The 27239-nt window shown below is 39.1% G+C and overlaps 2 protein-coding genes across 6 annotated transcripts; one reads left to right on the top strand and one right to left on the bottom strand.

The window, feature by feature from the left end:
* Nucleotides 1–2162: 2162 nt before the first annotated feature.
* On the bottom strand, nt 2163–15395 carry fam78ab (family with sequence similarity 78 member Ab). Of its 3 annotated transcripts, none has more exons than XM_031317584.2 (3): nt 14153–15393; nt 13755–14058; nt 2163–7150 (listed from the first exon to the last, which is right to left on the bottom strand). In XM_031317584.2, exons 2-3 carry the CDS (start codon nt 14015–14017, stop codon nt 6625–6627), a joined length of 789 nt encoding a protein of 262 aa, XP_031173444.1. In that variant the 5' UTR covers nt 14018–14058; nt 14153–15393; the 3' UTR covers nt 2163–6624. The 3 variants fall into 3 exon arrangements, with proteins under 3 accessions (XP_031173444.1, XP_031173445.1, XP_031173442.1); XM_031317585.2 differs by having other exon boundaries at nt 14877–15392; XM_031317582.2 differs by having other exon boundaries at nt 13755–15395.
* Nucleotides 15396–15915: 520 nt separating this feature from the next.
* Nucleotides 15916–22685, top strand: LOC116062841 (inactive phospholipid phosphatase 7). 3 transcript variants are annotated; one of them, XM_035991513.1, is made up of 3 exons: nt 15916–16228; nt 16629–17152; nt 20958–21346. In XM_035991513.1, exons 2-3 carry the CDS (start codon nt 16654–16656, stop codon nt 21344–21346), a joined length of 888 nt encoding a protein of 295 aa, XP_035847406.1. In that variant the 5' UTR covers nt 15916–16228; nt 16629–16653. The 3 variants fall into 3 exon arrangements, with proteins under 3 accessions (XP_035847406.1, XP_031173441.1, XP_035847405.1); XM_031317581.2 differs by having other exon boundaries at nt 15918–16228; nt 16395–17152; XM_035991512.1 differs by lacking the exon at nt 15916–16228 and having other exon boundaries at nt 16654–17152; nt 20958–22685.
* Nucleotides 22686–27239: the final 4554 nt, after the last annotated feature.

The following is a 27239-nucleotide window of genomic DNA, read 5'->3' as shown; positions in this document are numbered from 1 at the left end:
AAGAAATTATTGTTATATTCTGTTAGGGGAAAAAACAAATGTGATGTATTCATCATACTTCCATGCTGTGGTCGGTATGATTGTAAAATTGCGTTTTATGTGGTATTAAAAAGGTATTAACAAGACTTACATTTAACTTGGAGAACTCTGCAGAAACCCTGTGACTAATACTATCAATATGAATCTCAAAACTGGTGACTGGAGGAAACTATGTGGCTCAATAGAAATCCTTCATTGTTTCTCCCTTCATTCCTTTGTCCCGTTTGTGTTGACTGAGAATCCAACAGGCCAAACGGGATATTACATCATTGAAAGCGCAGTGGTCCGAACACGGTGCAGTTTGTGGCCTCTTCAATCTCTGATCATTTCATAACAGACATAAACATCACAGTCAGTGCCTTCAGAAAGTATTGATTCTTTGTCAACACTGCATAAACACTTTCAATAGAAGCTGTACATAGTTCTGTACCATTAAATCCAAGTATAGTATCAGTGTACCTCTATCTTCTCTACTTCACTGTTATCCAGACTTTTCACGCTTCTCATTAAAGCCACCAGTGGATAAATCCCAAACTTGTCTAAGGATTTGTGAGTTGCTCAGAATTTAAGTCAGTTATACTTTTTGATATCCTTTAAATCTCCTTTGAAGAGAAGAGTATAAATAGAAATATGACACATAAACAGTAGAATATATGAACGGATAAGGTCACAGATATTTTTTTATATTTTACTTATTGCCATCAAATCCCATGAAAAAATAAAACAAACAATAAATTGATCATACTTACAATTATTGCCTGCTTTGTCAAAGCCTAATATAGATTATTCTTCTGTGCCATAGACCTCCATTGTTCTCTGAAATCTATTAAAACCACATCAATGAGCCGCACAGGGCACCTGGGTAGCTCACCTGGTAGAGCACATGCACATATAAAGAGGTTTATTCCTTGACGCAGCGGCCGCACGTTCGACTCCGACCTGTTGACCTTTGTTGCGTGTCATTCCCCTCTCTCTCTCCCCTTTCATGTCTTCAGCTGTCCTATAAAAATGATGGCCTAAAAAATTCAACAACAACAACAAATCAATGAGCCACGCTTTTGCACTAGCTGACATGTTCCTTCGCTACATAGAACACAGGCACTGCAGTTTATTTTAGGTCAATCCCACATACTGTAATAATCACTAGGACACCAAATGTATTTTAATTCATAGTTGAAAGTAGTCCCAATGCCCAGCTGTTTTTGGAAATTACTGAACCTTTTTTGAAAATGAAATGAAATATTAGTAAGCAGTTTTTAAAGATTTAATGCCACAGGCAGGGTATGGAAGTCAGAAAGTATTGGTCTTTTAATAGGATTTATTGACAATAAAAAAACACAATATATTGTCTTATCTTTTAAATAGCAGTATAGCTAAAAGTGTAAATGAAAACAAAGTATAAATGAATATCCAGAGAATAATAGGCTACTATAAATGAATAGGATTGAAAAGAACTGTGAAGGAGTCAATAATGAGAGATGGAGGAGAGATAATAGAAAGAGTCACTTCATGAGTCGCCATTTTCCACACTTCAACAGAGACTGGAGTATTTTTTACCAGTACTGGCTCATACTGGCTGTAAAGGTAATAGCGTGTATCTTGTTCATCCTCTCCTGATTTTATCCCATCCTTTCACTCTAGTAGATGTCCTTTCTTTAGTCTATCTTTTTTCATTGCTTTTAATCACTGTCGTCAACAAAAAGAGACATATTTAGAGCAGTAACATCCTTTCTGATGCTGTAGAAATCTCTTGACTGCCGGAGGCATACAGTGCATCATGTGCTCAGCCATGTATGTGTAGCCTCTGGGTTTGTTCATACGCGTACAGGCTTTCAAGATTTTTCAATTCAACACTCAAGACTACGTTTCTGTCGTGACTCAGAGGGTTATCTGGTTCTTTGATTTGTGCAATAAAGGAACACACAGACCAACATGTTTGGTAAGGAATCACCCTGAAGTGACACATGTATGGATGAAACTAGTAGAATCATGCAGTATAAATTAGTCATTAAGGAAGGCAATGTAGACAGCAAAGGAAACTCATTGTTGTTTTCAGTTTGAATATCACAATGGGAAAGGTATATCTCCACATTTAAGCTAAAAAGAAAAGGAAGGACAACAGATAATAATTGTACGTTTTATTCATTCATGAAAAAAAAACTTTTTATGTATTTTTTCAGGGGTTGCATTTTCACAGTTTTAAATATTTGCCAGAACTGACCCATTTTCAAGTATCGGTGTAAAAGTCAAAGCTATACAAAAAAAAAAAAAAAAACACAAACTGCTTTAACTATTCCAGTGATGTATTTCCAGAAAACAAGCCAAACAAAATGAGAAGCATACATGGTCGCTCATATTATCGTATGTGCTACATTTGTATTTAAACCATGTTGACTTTATTTTTGAAGTAAGAAGAACAGCAAGATGAACTGAACTTTTCTTTTTCATGGGATAGAACCAAAAGTCAAAGGCAGGATGAAGGCAGGAGGTCCTGAGTGTGAACTTGGGATGTTTTATTGGTTTAAATAAAAGGATGATGATTCACTGATGTGTCATGGGAGTTAAATAACTGCATAACGTTCTGAAGCAAAGGTAGCAGCCCTCAGAAGAAGTGTAATGGTGTAGATTTATGAGAGGAGGCTTTCATCCACATTTGCCTTTGTGATGTTTCTCTGGAAATACAAATATGCTAATGCATTTAATGATCAAAAACAACTGAAAGCAGGCTTGTTATTAAGTGCCAAGAGGTTTTAGAGTTCACGAGTTACTAACAATGTCCTTCTGCATAGTTTTGGCTTTGTCCAATTTTGGCACCTTTTGCCCTCCATAGAGCAAATTAAAAATGTGCGATTTTGTTTTTCTGTGGCTTAGTTAAGGAAGCACATAAAGCATTTATGAAGTTCTTCTGTTGTGCGAACATAAAATACACATTAACACATCTTAAACAGACTCAGACACACACAGAGAAGACTATTAGTGCCCTTATCCTACAATATAACATGAAATGCTGTTGACAGGCACCTACTCAGTGACCTCAATACTTCCATTTCTCTTTCATAACCTACTCACTCTTATTTAACCACACAAAAAATACACGTGTCACTTCCTGTTTGTAAGTTAACAGGTGTGTTTGTGAATATGGCTTTGTAGCATGTGTTCAGCCGGTCCACGTGCAGGGCTGATAAATAAGTTCACACTGCCAATGTGACACTGCTGTGACAATCGGATACCACGCCAGGCCTGCTCCTTTCCCCTCAGGGAGTGTGTGTGTGTGTGTGTGTGTGTGTGTGTGTGTGTGTGTGTGTGTGTGTGTGTGTGTGTGTGTGTGTGTGTGTCAGACAGAGACAGAGAGGGGGCAAGCTATTTCCCTGTTTTATGACAAGGACGTAACCTTCCCTGCACTGTTTGTGTGAGAGAGAGATTCATGACTCAACAACAGAATCACATCAGTGAAACTCCTCATCCTGCCTAAATCCCTCAAATGGGATTTAACACACACACACACACACACACACACACACACACACATACATGATGTGAGTGTGGGACACTTTGCGTGTCAAGGTTTAATTACACAGTGCAGCTTGAGTACTATCCACAGTGTCAATAGATCATCACAAGACATTACGAGGCTGATACAAATGCTACGTTAAGTGAAAGGTCATGAGCCGCAGCTTTCTCTGCTCCCCTCAAAACAAACCCCAAATTGAAATAACTTGTGGTTGACATCCAAGTTGCGCTTGGTAAATGTCACTGTTATTTTAAGCTGGTTTTAATGTCTAAATGGATTCAATTTGTTGTCATCTTCATATTCATTCCCTCACCGCCACTCGACTGTCGACTTTGACCCTGACCTTTGCTATCTGATCTCACTTAAACCTCACCCATGACTCTAGCTGGCCCTTGCATTGCATGGCACGACTTGGCACAGTTCAGTCCATCTAGGGCATGTAAGTGTGTCACAGTAGATCTAATTATGACAGCAGTCCCCCAATAGTCTTTTACTTCTCTTCTTCCTTCACCACAGTGCCCTGCGACCCAGCCTACCCAGAGCAGAGGCTATCGTGGTTATAAATTTTTTTAGCTCTGGTTCAGCTAAATATTACAACATGAATCTGCATGGTGCTCTGCAGTTTTCTTGCCAAGAGTTAGATGAGAATATTGATATCACTCTCGTATCTGTATACTAAACATGAAGCTACAACCAGGAGATGGTTATGTAGAAACCCCGTGAAGCCACAACTTGTAATTTTTACACTTTGGTTTTTGTACGGATAAAACAAGTGAGATATAATGCGTTAATTAGTGAGCTTTAGAGGTGCTGGTAGGTGTATTTTGTTATCTTTGGACAGAGCCAGGCTGCTTCTAGTCTTGCTAAGCTAAGCTACCTGCCAGATGTAGCTTCATATTTAGCGCACAGACATGAGAGTATCTATCTTGTAATCTTATTCTCTGCAACAAAAGTGAATAAGCTTATTTCCCAAAATGTTGAACTATTCCTTTACAGTCTTGGTATAAATATTAGCCAAATCAAAGTACTAATGAGTTGAATCATAAAATAGTTATGTTTTGTAATGGTTAAATGGACAGAATATCTTAAAAAAAAAAACACAAAGAAATGTGGCTTGTTTGATGGATGAATGCTTTGTACAGCCGGTAGTAGGGAGACACTAATACACTGAAATAGCAGCAGCTTACTGATCTTTGTGAAATACATGAGCAGGTCCGACTTGCATGCAAATTATTTCTTTGGTTGGAGGCAAAACACAGGAAGTTGGTGAGCCAACAGTAAGAAGATGTTTGTAGCATGTGAAAGTGAAAAACTGGCCATTAACAGAACAAACTAACAGAGCTCGTTAACACATTTTAAAATAGTATGCACATAAATAACTTTTTACCCATATTTTGGCTCCTCATGATGCCAAATGATGCAATTTTTCTCTGCTTTTAAAAGTTTTAAGTTTGCAGCTGAAGCCCTTTTGAAAGCTCAACAGCTAAACTGACATCTCATTTAATGTTGGTATTTAGCTGACCAGAGCTGTTTGTGTATGCGTCTGCCTGTGTCTTACATTTGCTGGGGGTGAACTTAAGGGAGACAAACCCCACATTTCTGCAGCGAGCGCTACCACTGGCAGGGCACAAAAGTGGGTCATCTATATGCCAACCGAGCAGTCAGGATCAAACTTGCATGCCTCCTGCTCTGCTTCTCAGCCTCGAAGACGGATCAAAACGAGAGAAAGAATAGTGGAAGGCAAAAAACACTGTTAACATGAGAGACATGTTTTGATCTTAATAACTGGAGAATAAAAACAGCAGGCTATCTGCTGTGCTGTCAATCTTGACAATCGTATACACATTTTATTGATTTTTGTTGCCTTTTCTTTCTATAATATTAAGTCTCCAGTTATTTCCCCTGTCTATGGCTGCTTATTAATCAAAGCATTGCTTGTTCAATGTGAGCAATGCAAACACTTAGTTACTCACTGTGGCAAGAAAGAGTAGGCCAGACAGGATGGATGAAAGAAGGGAAGGAAGTGAAAAGGGGCCCTGAGATGGAGTGATACAGACAAAGGTAAACTTGTGTTCTGATGTTGAATGCTACGGCTGCCTATAAACAGAATAAAGTGAATGAAATAAGGTGGAGTGCTTTCCTACTTTTTGCTCAAGTTGTTATTGCACATTATTATTGTGTTGAGTGCTATTGACAAGGGTTGCATAATGCACTTGCGCTTGGTTGTATAACTGTGTCTACGCATAATGCAGGTTTTACTCATGAGACAAAATACATTTGTCAGGTAAATGCAACTGAACATAAAAGCCTTCAGTCCGGGTCTTCTTCTGTGGTATTGTTCCTGTCCTAAACCTACACATGCCAGCACCAACAGTCTGGAAGAGATGGGACAATTGAGCAAAATACTGCATTGCACTTTGTTTAAGGCGAAAAAAGTTTGCAGTGGAAAGCGATGTAAACTTAAGGCAGCATGGATTGAATGTCTTGCATGTTTTTAAAAAAGTACTAAAATCTAGTAATATCACCCAATGCAACAAAAAACTAAATTAAATGCACTCTTTCCCAGCCCATAAATAAAAATACAACTGGTATTCATACATAAGGTTTGTGCATGTCCATGTATGGAGCATGTGCGCAGACATGTTCATGTAAATACTTAAATACACCCACACTCACAAACCCCACAACACTTGGCCCAAACAGCCAAAATATAAAACTGAAATAAAAAAACAAAGAAATGCTCTTGTTTTTCATTTTTGCAATGATTTCATTTAGCACAGTGCGACCCGACCCAGTTTGAAGGTAGAATGGTTGCAGTTTGTTCGCTCCAGTTTCAAAAGTGTGTTCAAGCCCCGACCTCAGAGCAACAGCTGGTCTTTTTCTCAGAGCTGGTTTCGTTTGCCTGTTTCTCTCTGTCAGTCTTCTTTAAAACGTAAGAGAGAAGTATACAGAGGCATAAAGGAGGGAAAAGGTTAAAGCAGTGGGAGCTGGTGATGAGCAGGAACAAAAGAAAGAAAACAAATAATAGATGATACTGTTAAGGTATCCAAGGCCAGTCTGGTCAGTGAAACAGGTCAGTATTTGGGTGGTATGACCACCACGGGGTCACCATTCTTTGGCCGCCACATCAGCACCTGGGCGTCATTGGCGTTGGGCTTGACCATGGCGTTAGAGGGGATGGGCTCATTCTTGCCCAGGATCTGTGGTTGTTCCTGGGCCACGGGCTCGTTCAGAACAGCCCTGTGAGCCAGAGGCTTCTCTGGGTCCACTTGAATGTGAAGCCGCATCCTCCAGCGGATTGTCTGCAGGACAAGTGTCTCTGAGGTGGCCTGGTTAATGGCCACCAGCCAGGTCGTAAAGCTCTGGTCGCGGCGGATGCTGCTAAGCTGAGGCACGTTGCTGTCGCTGACGGGCACTCCCCAGGTCACGCTGGGGTAGAAATTGTCATTCATACTAACAGTAAACTTGCTCTCCTTCTTGGTGGGGCCTACCACAGTGCAGGTCTCCGTGGTGTTGCCGTACCACGGGTAGTTCACCCCATCCGAGTCGCTAATGGCCTGGATTTTGCCATCACGCAGGTCGGGGAGCTCCCAACTCGACCTGGAAGTTGAAAGGAGTCACAGATGAGAATTCAACCAGAAATGCGTGGCTGTTGAGATTAAAGGATAATCACACTTTATTGCCACTTTGGTCTTTTGATCATAGTTTTGGTCATCATTTCTATCGGTTATAATAACATTGTATTCATCATCATCATCGCTACAACTAAGTCTGATGAGGCAGGGAAACACAAGCAAACAACAACAATCAAGCCAGTTCTTATTTAAAACTCTTTTGGAAGTTAAACTGGAAGTTAGCTTATGTGAACTGTAATAATGCCTAATTACACAGGAAAATGGTATGCTTGCACAAGTATAGTAAGCCAAAGTTGAACCAGGAAGTTGTCTTTAAACTGAGATGGATGACAGTTTGGGTCATAATTCTACTGTTTGCTTGCCTCTACCTACGTTTCATGATCCGTCTGACTTCTTTTTTTGTTATATCATCATTTCTATTACTGATATAAATCATGGTCAAAAATAAGACCCAAGTTGTAATCAACCAGAATGATCTATTAGGTTTATCTCTGGCACACTAAACCAAAGGATTCCTCATGTTAAAAGCTTTCCTGTCTAATCCTTTCTGTATACTGTAAATAGGTGAGAATTTTGCATCTCAAATTAGTGTGACTACAAGTCTCCCTCTTGATATCACTGTATATCCAACAACACATGACAGACACAAGGAGTTGTCTCAAAGCCTCACAGTTGGATATTTCCGCCAATTTTTAAACTGCAGAGGAGAAATACAATACAACAATAAAATATTGTGACACACGCAGCAGGCAATACTGAATGGCTTAAGTGACCTGGCACCTACGGTCTGTCTCACCTATAGATTTTCTGCCCGCAACAGGAAAAAGATTACCTTTCATTCCCTGAAGCCAAGGTTCGGCAGGACAGAGGAGACAACAGTGTGATCACCAGCCACATGACTTACTGCCTGCTTATCCTGGCCTCGCATTCTGATTTATGTATTTGCCCAGGGGGTGAGATTAGCACGTCAGGCATGATAATAGCCTGATGTGTGTGTGTGTGTGTGTGTGTGTGTGTGTGTGTGTGTGTGTGTGTGTGTGTGTGTGTGTGTGTGTGCACACGTGCACGCGCATGTTCTGAAAATTACTTAATCCTCTCAACTGATGCTACCAAAACATTTTGCAGCAATTCTCCATTTTGCCATGAACTTAGATGAGATTTTAACAGTGAATATCTGCATCTGATTCTCAGCGGAAAACTTCTCTTATTTATTATTTATGAGCACATAGCTTGATATACATCTCTGGATTTTTAACAGCACAGACAGTATGGCCTCACAAGCATATGAACTTTATCACATGTGCTTGTGAGGCCATATATAACATGTAATGTCCATAGCATTTTACTTCATCAGGTGGTACTTCCCTCGAAAGCAATACACTACACTGCCTAAATGCTGGTTGGTTTGACAGGCAAACTGAGAGTCCTGTACATGAATTGCTGTGAAACTGTCCTGGTGAAAAAGTATTTTTTATGTACATCAAACATACTGTTGCAGCAAGCAGCAATGGCATGTTTGGGGCAAGCAAATGCACATCAATTAGAGTAGACTGCAGGTACGATGTGGAGTCGTCTACCTGCTGAGGAACTTTGATCATGAGTGGGGAGAACATTACCGAGATACGCCTCACTTCCTGTTTGTGCCTTTGCTTCCTGCTTTGTCACAGCCAAATGGTCTGCAATAAGTGGTGTGAGTGTTTGTGATAGAGCCACAGATATGTTAAAAAAGCATTCACTCAACAACAAAAAAATACTAAACTGCCTCACATTGTAACTCCAGAGCATGACGGTTATGGCCAATGTTGCCAATGCATTATAGCACAGTGATTCCCAACCAGGGAAACTTCTACTTCTGCTGCTGCCAGGGGGTAATTGGAAAGGTTGCAAATTATGATTTGACTAAAAAAAAAATATATATATATATATTATCCACATATGGAGTGAGCTGTAACACCTGAACACCACAGTTTGTGCCTGAGAGTGGGTGCAAACAAGTTAGCAAGTGAGCAGAGAAGTCTAAACAGATAGCTAAAAGTAATGGATAAATGGCTGGAGCAGATAGCTAACATTAAAAGGAATATAAACAGTTCTAACAGTTAGCTACCCTTATTAGATACATACAGTATTTGAAACGTCTAACTTCTGCTACTGGTGGTATAAATGCAAACTTGACCAACCAAACTAAACACTGGCAGTTCAATTGTATGAAAATATATTGTAACAAGAGTGTTAAATAACATCCAATTTAAAATCAGTTCAAATGACCACATTTGGAACATGACTGGTGGTGTTGATGAAGCTACTTGAGTTCATCTGACAGGGCTGGGGGGGAGAAAGAAGGTTGGAAACCACTGCTGTAGTACACGGTTGCAATTTCCTGTTCACCTGTGGCCAGGGTCCAAAATTAGCACCATCTACTAGCCAAATGCTGGTACAATATGCAAGTGGCTGCTAAATTTGCTTCACTCAACAGCCAAAAAATAATGGTTATCTATTAAGTGCCTGGTAAAATTTGAACATTCACTAGCCATTTGGCTGGTGGATAAAAGAGTTAATTTTGGACCCTGCCTATGGCATTAAACCTTCAGTGATTATAAGCCCTGTGCTCTACACATCGAAATTGACTGAACCAATATCTTAGTCCAATTTCACTGCCACATGTTAGAGAGTATAAGAACCTTCTTGAATAGCTGCACCAAATGCATCCAAAAGATATCTGCTGTCTTCTGTGACATGTTGTCTGTGAAGATTGCATGTGTTTTACTCTAAATGGAAGTTGATTTCACAGAGCTGTAATTGAGCAGACTAGATTGGTGATATGTAAAAGGTTTATAAGCTTTAGGTCTGATGACAACACAGCTCATTTCCTGTTTCTGCAACTTTGCTGCCACATTCATTGGCATGGTGTGGGCACATTGTTTAGTCAATCAGAATTCTGTTGATAATAATAACAGATGGCGGCAAATGGATCAACTTTGTAGGAGTAGAAGGGAAGAAATAGTGTGCCAATGCAATTCATTAATCAACTACAGCAGGGATCTTCAACAGGGGGTCCGGGGCCCCTAGGGGGTCCTCAGAGTCAATGGAGGTGGGCCTCCAAATTATTGTTAGTTTTTTAAAGTTTTTTCAAAAATTAAAAAGTCTTAACATGAATCCAACATATTATTAGTAAATATAAGTCCCCACTGCTTACTGGCCTATAGGTAAGGTAGTCACCCACAGATACAGTTCACCCTAAAGATTCACTGTGCCACATATGTTTACCATCAAAACTTTATAAATTGATTTATAAAATCAAGCCAACAATTATTAGGCTATTTGAATAGCAAAACATTATCTATAAAGGCTTTAGGCTGCCTTACAAGTTGTTGTAAGACCTAGTTTAATATGCAACATATAGTAGGGGGTCCCTGCTCCGTCTCTCTTTCAGTTAAGGGATCCTTGGCTAAAAAACGTTGAAGACCCCTGAACTACAGCATGCTCAAGCCTCACCACCTGTATGTGTCGTGTGTAGACACTTACACACTGCTCCACCAAGAATACTGCCAGTAAGTTCTGGGTGCAATATTAATGTTCATGACAAGGGTTAACCTTCTTTTTTAAACACTCTAGCCAGTGCTAATTTTTACAACAGATGAATATTCATTTCCTTTTTTTTTAGTTTCACTTCTGCCACAGTTCCTGTTTTTTACAACAGTGCAAGACGCCTCATGTAATCACCCATCCGTATGTGCCTGCCTGTTGATAAATACACACATAAAGCCATTTTAAATGATATGTTCAACAAAAAGGGAGGTGAGACGATGAATGTGTCTAGAATCCAGAGCACATCACCCAAAGCCAACAGAGAAATCATCCATATTACTGTCCTCAGCTGTTCTCTCCAATTACAGCACGCTGAAGCTTTATTGCCATCAAAGAACCTACTTAGTATGAGAGTCTCAGCAGCGAGAGCAGACACATCTTTTGCATCCTGAGAGCGGATTCAAAAATGAACACGAAAAATAAGTGGCCTTAATGTGGTCATGAAGTTTAATGACTTTAATACTGGGGTATAGCATGACATGTAAAGTAGGCTACATTTGTATAAGTGTGTGAGCTACATGGGGTAGAATAAATAATGTAGACACTGCACAAAGAGGGGATCTGTGGGTGGGTCCATTTAAAAACCCTTATATATAGGGCTATATTCTGTATATGTGTCTGTTACATCCATGTTGGTTAGTTCCAGTTTGTGACCACTGATCTTTTTTGTCGATGTGTTTTGTCCATATATAGTCTATATCCACAACGTTCCACTTCCGGGATTGCTCTGGTGCTGCAGGAAATTCCACCGGATGCATGTCTTTTCGCCGATGTTTGTGATTGGTTCAAAGAAATGTCAATAAACCACAGCACGTTTTTCTCCCATCCCGGAATGCTGTGTGGACTAGCCAGACCTTCCTCTGCAGCGTGTGGAGGAAGGTATGGCAAAGCGAGACTAGTCTGTATAGTACCATAAGCTGTCATGAATTGATGAGAATGTTATCTCTTAATTTTGTGTGGGCACAGATACTTTCCTGCCTTAGGAGCTATGTTCTTAAGCACATATTATATGTATGCTGATTAACCATTACTCTTTAATAACTGAAGTGGCAGTTCATGCTATTTTGCATCCCGTTTGTTAGATGTTAATGCCGTCTTGAAAAGAATCTTTTATACCTTGAAAGATGAGCGAAAACTAGGCTACTACTGTGAGCCCAGTAGAGTACAGAACACTGGGAATTACCTGTCTCCAATTTTATGTTTTGAACTTCATAGTGGGGAGCTATTTTACTTTTTGTATATGTTGTGTTTCAAAATTGGACGTTTTTGAATCTGTCTATGTTCCTTCTATATGAACAGTAAAAAAATAACTTGACAAAAGAGCGTAACAATTTAATTTCAGCTAGATAAAAGAGTAAATATACACAATACAATAGTGTCGCTTGGATGAAAGCACAAATGCAGTTTACAAAAAGCATTAATCACACTGGACTTTTAGAAAGGAGGACTTTCTCACTGTCTCTTTATTTCTCACACACACATATTCAGGGCCAAACTGGGTTTGGGGTGTTGGGGAGGGGACTGTCTCTAATCTTAGACATACAGCAGTCAAACATCCTTAGCTGCAATATCTACAGATAAAGCATATTCTGCATACACACGTAACGTTTGCTTGTGGTTGCCCAATACAGGATATAACTATATAATGCTAGTTGTCTAACATTTGTCCCGATATCCTACACACACACACACACACACACACACACACACACACACAGAGAAAGAAAGGGACAGATAATAAGAAAGAAGAAAGAGACCTGTTAACAATCACTCTGTGTCATAAGCATATTTCCTTAAAGCTGAATTTGTAATCGCTAGCTGGTGCTAAATAACTGTGTATTGACAAGTGGAGGGATCTGAAAGGTCATAGCAATTATTTTCCATCCCAATGTCCTGCACTCATATCCGTCAGGTTTTAAGTACTTTGTAGCCTGCAGGCATGCAGCCCCAAACCCACATACTCTAGATAGCTGAGCTACTGATTGAACATTAAAGTTCACTTACAGACAAGTTAATTTATTTCCTTAAATCATTTACTTATCTTCCTCAATACAGATGTTATTGTGTAATATTTTGATTGCACAGCACAGGTGTTCAACTGGGAAACCCAGATGCAGATTGACAAGTTTCACTACCCAACAATATTTCCACTGAAGAATAATTTTAGCATAATGTCTAACACAAACACAGGAACGCCAACACTCTCACAATGACATTACACTGAAATTAAAGGTTCTCTTTTGGTGGTTGGTTAACTCTTTTCGTTTCTCTCCTCTGTTTCTCTCCTATGTCTGTCCAGTTTGGCCATGAGTGCCTAATGTAGGCCTACTTGAAATGGCATTCTTCTACTTAAGTCCAATCTCAAAACTTGAAATTCTCTCCATGTAGTTCTCTACTTTGGGTAAAAACACTTCTCCAAAGTGTCTCCTGTTTTAATCAGATTTGGATGGTACAAACACAATATATGTAAAAGTGTTGATTAACAGAAAAATAATCTTTAACTATTTTGATCATTGATTCGCTTCAGTAATTTTTCAAGTAAAAACTGTGGATATGATAGTAAACTGAATATGGGTTTTGGACAAAACAAAACATTTTTCATGTCTTAGACCAAACAATTTATCGGTTAATCGGAAATATAATTGGCAAATTAATCGATACTAAAAATGTGTTGTTAACTTGTTTCTGTAACCCATGATCAAAGTTCTGAAGTGGTAAATAGTAATTGTGATAAAAAACAACATTTTCAAAGTAAGCCTGTCAACCTTGATTTAAATTACATAATCTGATTTGTGGCAGTGTCAATCTGAATAGTGCTGGGATTCAATATTCCAAACATAAAGCATTATATTTAATATTTCCCATTAATCCCTGGTACACGAGTCTCAACCAAATGCTCAACACATGCTCATCACCTAACAATGATGACTGTCAAAGCCTGACAACAGTAAAAAAAAAAAAAAAAAAGAGCCCATGATACTCACATCCCTTTGTTTCCATACGTATTGTAGAACTCCATGTGGTTACAGGCTTGAATCCAGCCGATGGTCCATGTCTCTTTACCGGCTACTGGCGGCACCAGGACCCGGGCTTGAGCTCGGAAGTGCGGTGTCCGGTAGCGCAGGACCACGCTGGATGACTCGTCGATGCTGGTAGGATTTGGGTCAATGGAAGTGTTCACCTCCTGGACGATGATACTGTCTCGGAAACTCTTAGGCTTACACCTGATACTCTGGATACAGCCCATTGCATTAAATAGCAACACAATCCACAACAACGTCCAGAGGTCTGGAGAAGAAGAAAGACGCATGGAAACAGCAAGAAAATCACCACAGGCGGATCCAAATCATGTTTAAAAAAAAAAATTTTTTAAATAGCTTACCAGATTAAAAGTGTTTATTTATAGCAGACTGTCTCATGAAAAAAAGTCATGCATCTTTGATGCAAAACTACTTTCAGAAAAGAAGAAAACATGCCTAAAAAAATCTTCATTGCCTAGTTGTAGAGCGCATGCTTTCCGGTGCGTAAACGCAACTTCATCAAACATGTGCAGGTAGAATAACTTTCCATTATCCGTGCACTGATGTTTTCATGCTGTCAAGTTACAAGTCATCGCCTCCTAAATGTGCTTTATCATAAAAGGACTTATGGCAACATGCATCCATTGCAAAGATGCGCGTAAAAGGTTCTGGTTAATTATGAGTTAAATAATTAACGAAAACTATAATGTTACATCTTGTCAAATTATCTTTTGTGTGATTTTTGATGTCATTACCAACTAATCTCTGGACTATCCAAAGGCTAATGCTCTATGTCCAGCTGGTGACAAGAGTCGTAATCAAAAATTTTGTGCTAGACAGTGCACGCGGACAGTTAGAAACGACAAATGGCAGCTCAGAGCTGACGCTCACATTATGTGGAGCAGCCTTATGTCCATTTAATCCGCAAGAGCTTCAATTCCTCCCAATAAAAAGTGCAATTTAACGATTTAAAGAGCGTTATACTGACCGCTCTTTAAATCTCTTAAAATGAACGGCTCATGCAGTGAAATTGCATGAATTGGATATGTTCAGCCGACAAAAACAACATGCAAAAAGAAAGTCTACCTATATAACAATTCCCTGGAAAGGCTCCAGTGTCCTCAGCAGGGTGAAATCCTGGAGAAATTCAGAGTGAACGGTGGCTCACACAGTTCTTCGGTCAGAGAGGTAATTCCGTTATCTCCTTCACACCCGTTCCTGTTACTATCCCCCTTACTGCTGCAAATTATTTCACCGTCCCACAGAGAGAGGTAGCATTTCCACAAGCATTGAAACCTAGTCGAGTTGGAGACGGAGCACCGCAACATCCAAAGGACACCGCTGGGTTAACTTTAGTACCCATTTCACCGGATCCATTCTTAGATTTAAAAATAAATAAATAAAAATATAACGCCTCGAAAGGGAGAAATGCCCGCTGTTACATAGTTCGACCGAGCCGACAGTTGCAGTCCTGTCAGTGATGGGATGCAGTTTAGCCTAAATTCCTGCACAAGCTGTCATTTCTCCGTGCTCGTCCCATCGCTGCCACGGCAGGTTCACCCCCGCTACGCATTGGTCTATGCAGCTGCCTGGGAAGCAGCTTTATAAGTATCTTTGAGACGACACTTCCGCTCTGAGCTGCAGGCATGCTGGGAAATGTAGGCGTAGCGGATTTCAGCCTACAGAAAGATGAAATTATACATGTTTTAACAGTTCACCTTACACCTTCTACGCTGAGCCTTTGTGTATTTTGCCCATAGACCTATGTTTATAGACGTATACGCATGCGTCTTCAAATAGGCTAACGATAGGCTAATATTACTAATCAACAGCCTATAGCAGCACTATCATGTTTTACTTACTAGATCATATTCCTTACCGTTTTTAACTTGGAGAGAAATTAATAGTAACTTAATAATAATAATAACAACGTGTGATAATTTCTCTATTTTGTTTTGTTTATATTTTTCCGTGATTCATTTTATTAAGTGAGTTTATTAGGCTTTTATCCACAAAACACATTATTTATCTTTATATTTATTTAGGCTACTCAATTACTTTTATTTTTATTAGCTTTTTGTTTAGCAGCATGGTACCACTGACAATCCTCCCTCTGTCTGTGTAAAGCTGACGTCATGATATGGTGCTCCTCTGTCCTGCCGCTGTCTGTTTAAGCACCTTGGAGAACTCCGCTCCACAGCACAGCGCACTGCAGAGGTTGAATCGGGTTTGTGCGTAAACTACGTCAAATCCTCACGGCAGTACCAAATGCTGCACTAGCTGGGCTGCTTCGTCTTCACCCTTTGTTGGCGATATTGGCTGACGGTTAACTGTTTCAGGTTTTGCCTGCGTCGCCTTATGCTAAATCCCCCTCTCTTCGCTGCCAGGATACCAGAGGTGTTATTGAGACTGCAGGGCAAAAGGGAAGCCTTCGCTTGGTAAGATGACAACACCGTGTCTTGCGTAGCCTATTCCTTGCACATTTCCTACACTGAGCCTGTTTTTCTCAGCAGCACACGCAGTGAAGCACCTGTTAACTGTGTAGTTGTGCCATGCTGTGGCGTAACAAGATGCTCATGTTGTTATTTTATCTCCATGCTGTAGATCGGGTTTCACTGGATTGGCCGAGGAAAATGCCATTCAATACACTCTCCCAGCGTGCATGGGTATAAACAGCATGGCCATCGCGCATTCCAGTGGGTCTAAATATATCTATTAAGGCCACAGGAGGGGGAGGACTGTTGTAGGGGCTTCATCCTGGGACGTTTCACTGTCGTGGTGAACTCGCACCACTTGAATTATCTTCTGGAGATTGACAATTGGTTATTACACCCACAGAGGAGAACTTGGCCCTATCCAAAACATGCCCTCAAGTAACAGTGTGAGATCCAGGGCGAGGGAGAGAAACAGCGTCCTGAGCAGACCTGAGTTCATATCCCTGAACCAGCCCCTTCGCGGCGGCGGCGGCGGCGGCGGCGGCGCTGGCTGCCCCTCTGAGAGCCGAGGCAGCGCCAGGCGACCGGGTCAAATCAAGCACCAAACAAGCCAGCCGAGTGAAGAACCTACCGACAGTGGCAGCAAGGATAGGAGAGAGCCCATCAAAATGCCAGAGGAAGACTGTATGCTGCTGAACCCTTCATTTAAGGGAATAGCGAAAAACTCCCTCCTCGCCATTGACATCTGTCTGTCCAAGCGCATGGGGGTGTGCGCCTACACGTCGTCCTCCTGGGGAGGCTGCCGCTCCATGGTCGCCCTGTTAGCGTTCACAGGGCACGGCATCACTTGGATCATTGGCACTATCGTGTGTCTCACAAGGAGTAACACTCTGGCTGGGCAAGAGGTCCTGGTCAACCTGCTGCTTGGTAAATGGCACACCACACTCACCAACCTCTCCAAAACTTCAACAGTAGCTCAGGCAGGGGCGGAGCCAGATGTCTTAAACATCGGGGGTATATGATCCCCTGTGGAGATTTTCCCCACCATGAATGGCAGCTATAGTCCTATATTTTCAAGCCATTTACTCTGTACATCATTTGGGAAAACATGATAGTTGTCAAAAAATCATCTGTAGATCTGTAGAGCCTACATCCTATTTTTTATCGAACTGTTCTCCAACTGCCTTCATCATTCTGAAATATAATAATAATTATTAAATAATAATAAATTTCACTCCTGCCATCTAAAGAGAGGCAACAATTGATGTTGCTATTTTTAAGTTGCATAACATAGATAGGGTAGGAATTCGGCATAAACAGCATTACTAATCTTGAAACCTAGTTTTGTTATAGAGTGTACAATAGGGCTACACAATATATTGTTTTTTTATCGTCATCGCGATATCAACTGGCGCAATAAACACATCGCAAAAGGCTGCGACAAATTGCGAAAGACAGAGATTTCTGTGTTAGTTGAAAGAAAATATCAGCAGAAAAATGCACTAAGTGGTGCCTTTTATGTTCAATTCAATGTTCATGTTTTGAAAATGATTTTCTTTCATTTGTTTTAAATTAAACAAGCAGTTGTATTTTAGCAGAATACTGAAAGCAGCAGAACTGAGTACACTTTAATATCTGTTTATTTATCACAAGTCATATCGTTATAGCGATATTCGACAACGTTATCGCATATTGCATATTTTCCCCATATCGTGCAGCCCTAGTTTTCAGAATTAATTTTTTAGCTGAAAAATCTAATACATTTGAATCAATCCCATACTAATCTGGGCTGCTCTGACCTAGGAAAGTAATAAATCCTCTGAATGCCTTAGGTCTCTAGTTTGTAGTTCTAAAGTTTCATGAGAGTTTGATTATTCTGGAGGTCACAGGTCATTTTATACAGTGAAGTCAATTTTTTTAAAAATGGTCTCACTACTATGAAATGGCTACTCTGGGGACTAACATAATCACACGCGAATACAATTGTGCTAATTGAATCCACAAGAGTCTCAGGTTTCCAGTCATATTCAATTTATGCAATTCCAAGACTGTTTAGGACCTCAGTATTCAGGAATATTTAAATACAACATTTTGGAATAGGTGAAAAATTTAAAATAAAAGGTCTTTATTGTTGATTCAGAACTAAATTGTCCATCCGTCTAATGGTAAAAATAGTGTAAAGCCAACATATTATATAGCAAAGAGCAGAGCAGACTATATGAGATAACATTTTTGTGAATGATTGGGGGTACTGTGTTTGTGTGTGGGGGAGGGGGTGTGCAGGCAAGTGCACATGTACTGTACACACACACACACACACACACACACACACACACACACACACACACACACACACACACACACACACACACAGTCTGGACCCAAACACAGATGATTGACCTAAAAGCAGTACAAATCTCCTGGCTGTGGCTACCTTGAGCTCTGACTGGAAGTCCGTAAATCTGTGGATTGAGGCCCCAAATGCTGGTTCATTATTTGTTGGCCCAGGATCATTTCTATTGAGGTCTGTCAGGAGAAAATCTCCAAACATGCTCAACAGTGGGTGGGGAATTACTATTTAATGCTGACTAAAATTCTGTTTTGTTTTCACCTAGCAGGAAAGTAATCAACCAAGACTGGCCTGTCAGGTTCGGTTTAATTCATTCCACTACCATGAGCATATGAACTGTGAAGAAATATTTCCCATATAGTGTTTTGAAATGACTGGGACTGTCAACAACACTACTGAGCATGTCAGAGACTCCCAAAGCAGACCTTGACTGTGCAGAGGATGTTCCCATTCTTATCAACTGAGGTGTAGCTCTGCTTTGGTGTTTTCTGGTTTCTTCTTCTTTCTTTACTTAGTTACTCCGTTTCTCCAAGAAGCCATGTTTACCTCATATCACCCACACTTCTTTTAAAACATTCATTCAAAGAGGAAAGATACAGACAACTGGTAGATGCTTCAGGTATGCAGTTGTGATCACAACAATATCGATAACATCACTATCACTGCTTCTCTTGATAAGATCATTGAGGCAGAGTCTGGTGTAATTTAAATGCCCAGCTCCATGTACAGTATTTAAGGACTGCATGGATGATGACAGTAACAAACACATGACATCACACAGCTGTTGTCTTTAATTGAATTTTCATAATGCTTGATGGAACAGACAGGTCAGTATTTAGCATTATATTTCACCTACCTGTGTGCAGCTCTTGATTTTGTGTTCGCAGAATAATTCAGCAATACCACAACGATTGAAGCAGCTATATATAATAATATAATTATAGAAAGTAGTGGAGCATTTAGTGTTGAAGAGATAGATATTTTGCTCATTAGTTGGTGGAGACCAAAACAAAGCTAAAAGGAGAGTGAATACTCTGCTTACATTCATCAGCTGAACACACACACAACTCCTGTTCTGCACTTCTTGGAGATGGAGTTTTCTGTTGCTTTAGTCAGCTGAAGGGCACCACAAACAGGCTTGTCCTTACAGCTGATAATATGATGCCTCATTGCTTGGCTCACCTTCTGCCTCCCCTCAGTACCTTTGGGATGTGGACTGCCAGAGGGCACCATAAGGCCCTGCACCAAAGTCCTCACTCACATCTTACCAGTTTCATTGTCTGCTTAGCTCATGTCCTGAACTTTTTACTTTTTTCACTAGTCTGCCCACCTCTCTTTTGTCCCTTCATCTCTTCCTTTTGGTATTTAGATTTATCTTCCACCTCACTAGCCTGCCTTTAAGGAGCTGGAATAGAATGAAATAATAGCCCTGTTAGGACAGCGAGTGGGCGACTGGAATGAGAAGCAGGGCAGCAAAACCAATATGTCAGACAACTGACAGTTATTTAGCTTGTGGCTGGTTGAGTGTGTGTGAAGATGGCAGACTTGAACAGAAGTTAAAGATGGCAATGTTGGGGATATTTTTGGGAGTGCTATGGAGCTATAAAGGGCATCTGCAAGTGTCCGGTATGTGAACTCAAAGCAAATGCTTCTCAGTACTGTATGGCTTATCGGTTATTCTTGGTCACCAAGATATCTGTTTACATATGTGCTATAGCTGCTTTCTGCTTTATTTGAAGAATCACTACATTATATAAAAAGTCACGATAGAACCACGCTGTCCAGTTTGTAACTCTTAAATGTTAATTGTTCTGTGCAGTATTGTTTTCAGATTAACAAGACTATGAGTCTGCCGTGCTAGCAGCTCTGTGAGGCTGTACTAGGGGGACAAAGTTGCTTTGAGCTAAATGCTAACTTCAACATGCTAACATGCTGCATAATGTTTACCATGTTTTCCAACTTAGTTTACCATGTTGGCATTTTAGCATTTGTTAATTAGCGCTAAACACAAATTACAGCCAAGGCTGATGGGAAACTTTTGCAAGTATTTAGTCAGAAATTAAAGTACTGGACACTTTAAAATCATGACCTGATGATGAGGATCACAAAGTTATTACAATTCCACCTGAGGGCAACATGAATGTCTGAGTCATGACAATCCATCCAATAGTTGTTGAGACATTTCACTCAAAAGCACAAATGTGAACCTTATGGTGGCACTTAGAAAAAGTCAACTATTGGTACTACTCATAGACTGTAAAAAAAAAAAAAAAGAAGGTATTACTTTTAAGTAAAGGATCTTAATTACTGGAATTGTCTAGGTTATAGCATGTCAACCAAATTGTTTAGCATTTATAATCTAACTCCCTTTTTTCGCAACAGCCCTCATTCTTGACGTCATGACTGTGGCTGGAGTACAGAGACTGGTGAAGCGCAGAGGACCCTGGGAGATGATGCCAGGCTTCATGGACTGCGTCGCCATGGACATCTACTCCTTCCCTGCTGCTCATGCCAGCCGGGCCGCTATGGTATCCAAGTTCCTGCTGTCCCACCTGGTCCTGGCTGTGCCACTTCGTATCCTGTTGGTGCTTTGGGCCCTCCTGGTGGGCATGTCCCGCGTGCTGCTGGGGAAACACCACCTAACTGATATGGTGTGTGGCTTTGCGCTGGGTATGCTCCACTTTAGCTTAATGGAATCAGTGTGGCTCTCATCAAGCACTTGTCAGACTCTTATTTCCATAAGCACGCTCAGCTGGAGCCCCTTTTTCTGAGCTTTTGATATAAGGCTATGCTAGCACACAAAGCTTATTTGATACACTAACCTCGCAATGTCAAGGACTTATAGGTCTGATGAAGTTATTTTTGAAAGGGTCCGAAGTTCTATGTGAATAGAAAAGCATTCATATTTGGAATCAGATGCTGGCTTGCAATTAACACCCAAGACTGGCAGTTAACAAGACATTACAAGACCTTCATAATGCTTCACAAATTCTAGTATTTTCAGTCAACCCTACTAAAACACACCTCTACTGCTCCTTAACTTCAATTACGTACTAATAATATAAGGGAAATTAAGAAAACTGAAAACTGACAATGATTTGGTGAAAATGTACATATATGATTTTTTTTGTTTTGTTTTTAATTCTCATGCATTATTGAAAGCTGGTACCGTTTATCCAAAACTGAACCACTTTCTATTCAACAAAATCTCTCCTGCCTGTGTGCTCCTTTCTCTTGCCATCTTAATTCCTTTTACTTCCTCCTTCCCTGCTACCTCTTCCTCTTTTCTCATTTATTTTTTTTTTTTTTTATATTTGTGCTTTTATTTAGAAATATTTATATACTTAACGTTGGACACTGAATAGTGTGGTGTGAGGCTGTAATATTGGATATAACACTAAAATATATAAAGTGGTTGTTGTTTGGATATTCCACATTGTTCCTGATTGGCATGACTATTATGTTTGTATATTTCTGATGGAATTCTGTTCTTACTGAATGTTGATCAAATATAAACTTATTTTAATGCCACTCAGTTTAGCTGCTTGTGTTAAAGAAATATCACACTTGGCACAGAATTTAATATTTTTTTTACAGGGTCAAATATAATTTCCTTTCAACGTGCCATTTATGCTCCAATGAGTTTAATTTCTCTTTTTATAGCAGATATTTCTCATTTCAGGCTGCTGCACATCAGTCTAACAGATGCTTATGGTTTGTCAGTGAGGCTGATTACATGCCCCACAAAACAACTGAAGCGTGTGTGTGTGTGTGTGTGTGTGTGTGTGTGTGTCTATGTGTGTGTTTCTGACTTAGGCTATACCCTCGGGTACACATTTCAGACTAAACACCAGTTAATGGGGATGTGTGGGGTGTGTGTGAATGTTGGCATACAAAGTAAAAAATATGTTTGCAATATCAGTTTTGAACAAATTATAACTTTCTTTTGTGTTTTAATGGACCTTTGAATGAAACCTGTTTTTTGTGTGGTTTGGTGTGTAAATACAGTTTTGTGTATATTAGTTTGCTTTGTTCTGTACAGGGATCTGTATGTCATGTTTTTACTTTGTTTTTTCCATCTCTTTAATAAAGCGTAGTGGGCTGTCAGTAAGTAAAATGTGGTTGCCTTTGCGTTTTATTAGTGGGAATGCTGTTCAGCAGCATTCCCACTATTGTTATTCGGTTTTCTTTATTCTTATTATTCCGTACGTTTTTTGGCTCTCCGTAACTTCTGCATACGTTCAGCTATTAAAACCATTCAACTTTTAAAATGTTCATGATGGGACTTCAACTTTTTTTCTACTATTTATACTTTTTAAAATATTAAGCTTTTTATGACTTTTTTTTAACATTGAAGTCAATGAGAGCATGCTTGAAATCCTTCAAATCTTCTTCCGCTCCCAAAATTTTCAGCCCCTCCATACTTTCACCTACAGACGCCAAACAAACTTTAAAATGTTCACAAAATATTCAGGTATTAGGCTCTATCTTTTCAATTTGATATCTTTTACAGTTTTTGTGAAAAAGCTGTTTAAGTTTAGTGATCATTTCAGGATTTTTCTGCGTTTCTAGTGAGTGTGTGTGGCGTCTGGCAGAGTGGATGATGTCATCGCTAGAGTGCAGCACCTTAGAAAAAATATCTTTGTCCCCTCTCTATAAATTGCTCTCACGCCCACAATATCTAATTGTCATACACAATTTATACATCAAAACGTAGGTATTTTTGTCTAGTTTCAGCCAATGTGCTCAGTTATGCAATATGACGTCTTCAACTTTTTTTCTACTATTTATACTTTTTAAAATATTAAGCTTTTTAACACTTTTTTTTAACATTGAAGTCAATGAGATCATGCTTCAAATCCTTCAAATTTTCTTCCGCTCCCAAAATTTTCAGCTCCTTCATACTTTCACCTACAGTTCTAAATAAAGAACCTACGGTTCTCTCACACTCATTAGCAGGTGTGGTGATCAATGATCAAAGAGAGGCTTTATAAGTGCTAAAGGAACATTTGTGATCTATACAGATGATAGTGTAGTGGATAGTGCACATGCCTTTGGTGTGGGAGATCCTGTTTCAAATACCACTGGGTTACATCAGTCAATGTGTCCCTGATCAAGGTGTCATTTCACTTTTTACTATTCACTAACTATTCTCACTACTTCAACTTATTCTTACGGATTTAAGCTATTCAACCAGTTTAGCTTTAACAATTCAGCTATTCATGTTTTATTTTGGCTCTCTCTCTTTTTCCTCTCCTCTCTTTCTCTCCTCTCTTCTCTCCTTCTCTCTGTCCTCTCTTTCCTTTTGTTCAGCCCCATTCTTTTTACCTAATATATTTCACATCTCATATCAGCTAAATTGATGCTTTTTCGTTCTATGCAGTGTCTGATAATAATACAAAGTATTTCTTCTTTCAGCCGTTTTAGGTAATTCATTTCAACTTTCATCTTTGACAGTATTACAGTTCAGCTTCAAGCTTTTCTAACAATGTATTTTAGCTCTTCACTTGGGTAATGCAGTTTAGCTTCCAACTCTAACAATTTTCCTGATTTTTTAGCAGTGTAGTGCATTTGAGCTTTAAGATTTTTCGTACTATTTGTTTCATATTTCTGCATTTGTGAGTGATTATCAGTTAGAAAATATACTCAGACCTCACAATGTTCTACGTCTTTTGTCATTATTTAACTTTTGAAGCCAACAGTTCAGTTTAGCATAAGCTTTTAACTTTTTAATGAAATTCATACGTATTAAAACGATTTCCACTTTTTCAACTATTCTCACTACTTCAACTTCTTCTTACTGATTTAAGCTATTCATCCAGTTTAGCTTTAGCAATTCAGCTATTCAGCATTCCCACGCATTTTCCGCAGGAAATGCATTTTCTAGTTATTTTAAGTGTGAATAAATGCGGTTTTACTGAGGTTTGTCCATACAATATGGCCGACGCCCCCTTCGAATTATGTCATCGAATACTGTGTATATGCCAACAACAGTGCAACTACGTGTTCACAAGTGTGCTCTGTGTAGTATGCAAAGTAAATGTTTACTTGACATAAAGCTTGAGTGGTTTTAACATAGTGTTTCAGTCTTTTGATTGTTTTTAACTTCATTCATCTCATTTTATACCAAATGGTCACAGCCGTTGACACTAGTTTCCCGTCACATGGCTCTTACCACAGAAAAATCTGACAGGAAACAACACCAGTGCAATGGTGTGTGCTCTGAAACAGTTCAAATAGCAGGAACTGAAACTGCTTTAAAAATACTCTCTGACAGAGAGAGTCGGAAGGGAAAGAGTTTCAGCAGTCTGAGATTCTCATGTGTTACCTGGTTGTGTGTGCATTGTTAGACATCAGAAAAAAAAGTCAAACATTTAGAGCAAATGGTTGTTGTTTTTTGTAGAGCAGTGTAGAGTAGCAAAGAAAGAATGCAACGCAAGATGCAATGTCATACAACAAAATGAGGATGATTGTTCATGTTAATCAATGCCATCATTGGAACAAAGTTTTCACATAAACACAATTAATATTGATATGTATGCACACAAAGAGATGGGTGGAGATTTACAAAAATAGACAGTGTCATTAAGCTGCAGTAGCCTAACTTGACACCGTGGTATTTGAGGACTCTTTCTCTACAGTTTCTCAAAGTAAAGGAGTCTTTGCTGTCATGTCATGACCATGCATTAAGTTATAGCTTCATATAGGAGGATTTGCAAAACATGTGCAACATCACAAAATTAGAGCTTGTTCCAATACAGGTTTGTCTGTTTTTGCGCCAGAATTAAGGCCTCTACAGCCCTGCATAGAATGTACCCAAAATATCCCCGTGAGCAAGTGCTTACAGGTCTGTTTTTGCAGCGTTCACATGCACTGACTCAACAGACACTACACTTTCTACTGTTGTGTCTTTGTGCTCTGTTTGTATCATGCTCTGGGGAAACATTAGACACCACAACTTTCCAGGTGCCACTGACCTTTGTGTATCATGTAGGTATGTATCTCTGAGCATGTTATAATGCCAAACAGGTATTCTGGTGATTGTCAGTGACATTTGCATTTTCTCATCTTCCTAAGTATTCAGAAATGTTCCTTCATTAGGATAAACAGTATGGTCTAATATATCACCATTTAAAGCACCGTAGGCTAATAAAAACATTTGTCACTGCATAAAAATGTAATAAACTCAAAATAAATTGAACTGGCCAAATTGGTGGAGTGAATTATGTGTTTACACTAGAAACATAACTCCTATAGGCTCAATGTTAACTGCTTTAATAAACATTTGTGTAAATTCATCATTATTTTTGTTTATAGTCCAAATCTGTACAATGTGACTTTTGTGACTTTATTACTGAGAACACAAAAAAACATACAGTAGCTGGTGGATCAGTGAAAGATATTTGCAGCCATTTAAAACGAATGGTTGAAGAAGAGTGAGACAAGTGCTCCCTCTAGGGTTCTGCTTGTCTTGGCTATCATGAGCTCTGGCAATATTTTATTGTCTTAAGGATTCAAAGCAGCAAAACCCTATTTATTTAAAATTATTCAGACTGTGACCTGTGAAAAACAACAAATCAATTTAAAAAAAGCATGATACAGAGAGAAAAATCCTTGAATCCATTGGAATTAAATTTGATGATTATCCAGATTTGAATGTTCTGCATCTCTGTTTCATTCTCATTGCCTAATTTCATCCCTTTATTTTATCGTATATATTTTAAATAAATCACATCACATTAAAGAGCAAGCATGTTCATATATGTTCCTTTCACAGACAACTTTCTTGTGAAGCAGATGAAGCATTAAAAAAATAGCACCTATCATTTAGAGGGGATAACAGGTAAATGTGTAAATAAGTAGATAAATGAAAAGCTAGAAGAAAGAACGGATTGTTTTTACTTTTCCATTTTTGGGTGGAAATATTTCAATTGAATAAAAAACTAATTTTCAGTAAGAAATCAGTCATACCAGTAAATAGACTCAGTCATACCTGGAATAAGATCAAAGCCAGGATATGACTCAAAACCTGGACACTGATGTAAATGTAACCATACTCACTGACATAGCTGGATACACTGTTTAGATTAATTATGAGAGGGGAAAGTCTTACATTTCACTTCTTTATCTAGGCTATACATTTAAAATGTATTCCTCACATATCTTTACATGTACATGATATGTATTGCTGTAGGCCACATGGCCACATAGATGTAGTTGTGAATGGATGAATGAGATGCAAAATATAGAGCTCTTTGGATAAAAGAAATATATAAATGCAGTCCATTTTCCATGACATCGCCATCCAGATGTTAAAAGAACAGTGAATGCATTTCAACATAAGAGGATTTTTTTTATTGATTACAGTTACTTTGTGGCTGCAAAAGACAAATTATCTCTGAAGTTGCCTACTTTTATATATTTATAGATAGATAGATAGATAGATAGATAGATAGATAGATAGAAGTTAACATTAGATACGTTTACTATAATACCCTACCCTGTAGTTGTCTACCTCATCAGCTAATCACTGGGTGCAAATCTCATCATTTTTTGTTATTATGTTTTCATTTAAATGTTAATATGCCTGACATTTCAGATTATATTTTTAGTTTTACTCCAGTGACATTTACTGCAGTTTGTAATCTAATATTCACAAAAGAC

This window comes from Sander lucioperca, chromosome 14 (assembly GCF_008315115.2).
Source record: "Sander lucioperca isolate FBNREF2018 chromosome 14, SLUC_FBN_1.2, whole genome shotgun sequence".
In the NCBI taxonomy this organism is placed as follows: domain Eukaryota; kingdom Metazoa; phylum Chordata; class Actinopteri; order Perciformes; family Percidae; genus Sander; species Sander lucioperca.
This window is presented reverse-complemented; position numbering and strand designations above follow the sequence as displayed.